The sequence below is a fragment of the Plectropomus leopardus genome, unplaced genomic scaffold, assembly GCF_008729295.1.
Source record: "Plectropomus leopardus isolate mb unplaced genomic scaffold, YSFRI_Pleo_2.0 unplaced_scaffold10038, whole genome shotgun sequence".
In the NCBI taxonomy this organism is placed as follows: domain Eukaryota; kingdom Metazoa; phylum Chordata; class Actinopteri; order Perciformes; family Serranidae; genus Plectropomus; species Plectropomus leopardus.
Window position 1 is genome coordinate 1 of NW_024610550.1, and position 3,885 is coordinate 3,885.

The following is a 3,885-nucleotide window of genomic DNA, read 5'->3' on the forward strand; positions in this document are numbered from 1 at the left end:
TTGTTTGTTCAAGATCCGATGTTGCAAAACCAAACTAGTTCCAAGTGACTGAGGAGACTGTGCCTTTTTTGGGAATGTACTGTTTAACGTACTTTTAAAATTGTCTTAACAATCGACTTTTGTCTACTCAGAAGAAGAGCCGCCCTGTGTGTAAGAAGGTGTGAGTGTTCCTCAGTGACTGTGTTCTGTGTGTGGAGCAGGTTCTGGAGGAGGAGGACTATGAGGTGTGGATGAAGGAACAGCTGCTGGCAGAGAGCAGCATAGAGAACAGGGAGGAGCTGCTGCTGCAGTCAGCTGAGAGACTGGAGACAGACCTCACCCTGCTGGGTAGGACAGCCGCTCGCTGCAGCATGGACTACATGGATATCAGAGCTGGGAGCACAGGTTTTTAAAGTGTGTTTTCTCTGTATGTGTGTGTTCAGGCACCACGGGGATTGTAGACAGACTGCAGGAGGAGGTCCCAGAGACCATTGAAGCTCTTCAGAGGGCCGGGATCAAAGTCTGGATCCTCACTGGAGATAAAAAAGAGACAGCCATCAACATCGCCTACGCCTGCAAACTGCTCTGTCCTAACGACCAGCTGCTGACAGCCAACTGTGGAAGCAAGGTCAGTAACCAAGGGATTATAGCTTTCTTGTGGCATTTTCAGGCCAAGCTGCCCTAGAGACTAAAATACAAACAAAAAGTAATTTGCTTAATTATTGTGATAAATGCAATAAAGTAAATATATTGTGACTCTTAAAGACAGTACTTATGGATTTCTTTCGTACATCAGGATGCGTGTGCAGCTTTACTGGAGGAGCTCAAAGTGGAAGTGCAGCGAGGCGAAGACAGTTTGACTGAGCTAACTGCAGCAGAGAATCCTGGGGAATCGTCGTCAGCCAGCAGAGCGGGCTTCATCCTGGTTATAGATGGCCGGACGCTGGACTGGGCCCTGCAGGAGGAGCTGAAAAGCCACTTCCTGGAGCTGAGCTGTAGATGCAAAGCAGTCATCTGCTGCAGGTCCACGCCACTGCAGAAGAGCCAGGTGGTCCACCTGATCCGGAACCAGCTCGGCGTCATGACCCTGGCCGTGGGTAAGGACTCAGACTGTGGGAAAACTGATGAGAAGTTTTACACGTGTTCCTTGTCAATTAATATTATTTAAAGTGTATCTTTTAATCCTATTCTTCCCAATATATAATTTAATTTCCTCAAACTAAACCTGGGTTGGATCACATAGAGGATGCAGGTATTGTAAGACCTCCGTGGACAGTCATGGAGGACAGTGAAAAGTTATTTTTCTTCATTTAGGTGATGGGGCCAATGATGTGAGCATGATTCAGGTGGCTGATGTAGGCATCGGGATATCTGGTCAGGAGGGCATGCAGGTAATGATATCTGGATTCACTGTAAAATAACATTGACCAAAAACACAGTCTTAGAGAAATACATGACATGAACATGAAGTCTTAACAATGCTTTCGGTGGTAGTGGGCATGAAATATGTTCAAATTACGTGCTGGCAACACAAAAACAATGCAGATGCAATGAGAATGAGAATCTTTTGTCACAGCGGAAATATAAATTAAGCATAAAAAGCATGAAAATCCACAGCTGGCGAGTGGGAAGGATGGTGGACTGTAAACCAAACACGGACTTTCAACCAGAAGACAGCTGTTTGTGCCTCGTCTGAAACAGAAAGTCAACATAGTAATGTGACTTAACGAACTTTACACAACTACACAAAGTATGCAATGTCTATGTCACTTACGTGGTCCTGTACATATTTATTTGAACTGAAACCACAGTCTTTTCTGAAACTTAACAAAGTAGTTTTTGTCCTCCAAACCTAACCAAACTGCAACCGTTTCACAATGATGTGTTTCAAACATAAACTATTTGTCATAGAATTTGCAAAGTCTATGTAGGAGGCTATGTAAGCAATGTAAATATACTTTGCATAGATATGTAAAGTCCATAAGTCACGTTTCTACATCGACTTAACATTTCATAGAGGACATAAACCGTGGTCTCCCGGTTGAAAGTCCATGTTTGTTTGACACGTCCACTACCCCTCTCCCACACAAACTTTTTCAGTCATAAAACTTACTTGTGTGTCCACCACAACAGAAGATCCTCATGTACTTTGCATTGGCATTGTTTTTGTGTTGCCAACAGGTAATTTTAACACATTCTGTGCCCACCACACCACATGATGCGTTGTCAAGACGTTGAGTCCATTTCACATATTTCTATAAAACCAAGCTGCAAAATTACAAAGGTATTTATGAATTACACTGAGGTGGCATTTTTTTAAAGACATCATAATCATTTGCCACATTGGAGACAGTCACAGAGCGTAGACTCGTGCCTAGTCTGTAGGCTGCCAATTATGCAGTAAAATATGCATTTTTTTCTGTAAACTCTTCATTTCTCTCATCTTAATCTCTCTCTTGCTTGTAAGGACAATACTACTGGTATTATACTGATATTATAGCAGCCAGGTACATATGGTTTCACTTGCCATTTCCTTTTTTTCCTCTTTTTAACTATTAGTACCTATTGTGTGTAAGTTACAGTGGGTAACATATACAGTATATGTTGCTGTGTATTGTTCCCCAGGCTGTGATGTCCAGTGACTTTGCGATCTCCAGGTTTAAACACCTCAGTCGGCTGCTGCTGGTCCACGGTCACTGGTGTTACTCTCGTCTCGCAAACATGATCCTCTACTTCATCTACAAGAATGTGGTGAGCATTTTTTACCGACTCTGTTTACTCTCGGTATGTTAAAAATGTTGGTAAAATAGTTGCACAATCATTGAATATACCCAAAACAACTCAAAAATGCTTCGTATGAGCAAGACAAGGCCAAGTGCTTAACTCACATGATTTTTTCCTGCCACCCCATTTCTTACTCGTAGGATCTCTATCTCAGGATTGTATGTGTTTCACAGGATTTTTGTTCATTAACCCTTTGAAACCTGAACAAATTGGCTTGTTTTCTTTCAACAACATAGGAAGAAGCCAATGAGCAACTTAATGAGAAATGGTCAAAATATTTGCAAGAAACTAGTAAAAAAAAATTACAAGAAAATTTCATGAAAATCAGCAGAAAAATTAGACAAACAAACAAGAAAATGACCTTACAAAAAAAGCACACAAAAAAAGGTTTTTTTGAAAACATAATTTTTAAGATATATACAATTTCTAAAAATGGTTGTCTGGACATTTTCCCTTTTTTCTATTTTTTTAAAGTATCTATGAATCCCCCAGCTAATTTTTAGGTCATTTTCATTGTCACCTTTTACATTTTTTTTTGTAGTTTGTGGGACATTTCTTGCCAAGTTGCTCATTGACTTTTTCCCTATATTTTCAAAAGAAATCCAACCAATTGTCTCAGATTTTTAGATGTTTAAATGCTTGTGAAAGGCGTCTGAACGCAGCACAAGATGTCTGTTCAGGGGTATCATACAATCTGGCTAAAATTGCGCTTAGGAATTTATTAGATCCATCTCAGACAGTGTGACATGACTGTTATTTCATAGTGTTTAGGATCCTTCCCCTGGTAGATGGAAAATCAAGAAAAAGCAACAATAACAACATATTCTGACACTTATGTGCATTCTCATCTATGCCATGTTAACAGCAATCAGGTCATCAACAACTCCTTTTTTTTCTAATTTAATCATTCACAAAAAAGATGCATCTCATGCAAAGCTTTGTATCTTACTTCGCTACTATGCGGCAATCCCAGGATGCCCAAATCTCTACAAAGTAAAATCAAGATTAAAAACAACAAAATAACTCATCGAGATGTTAGAAGAATCCTCACTGCTGTGTCTGTGTGTGTGTCTGTGTCTGTGTGTGTGTGTGTGTGTGTGTGTGTGTGTGTGTGTGTGTGTG

General features: G+C 40.5%; 1 protein-coding gene across 1 annotated transcript; it reads left to right on the top strand.

The window, feature by feature from the left end:
- Positions 1-200: 200 nt before the first annotated feature.
- LOC121963141 (phospholipid-transporting ATPase VD-like) lies at positions 201-2,856 on the top strand (the record flags this gene model as incomplete). Its single annotated transcript, XM_042513470.1, has 5 exons — positions 201-327; positions 423-607; positions 776-1,076; positions 1,294-1,370; positions 2,605-2,856. Coding segments are annotated over 5 exons (858 nt in total), but the record flags the coding sequence as incomplete, so codon positions are not given.
- Positions 2,857-3,885: the final 1,029 nt, after the last annotated feature.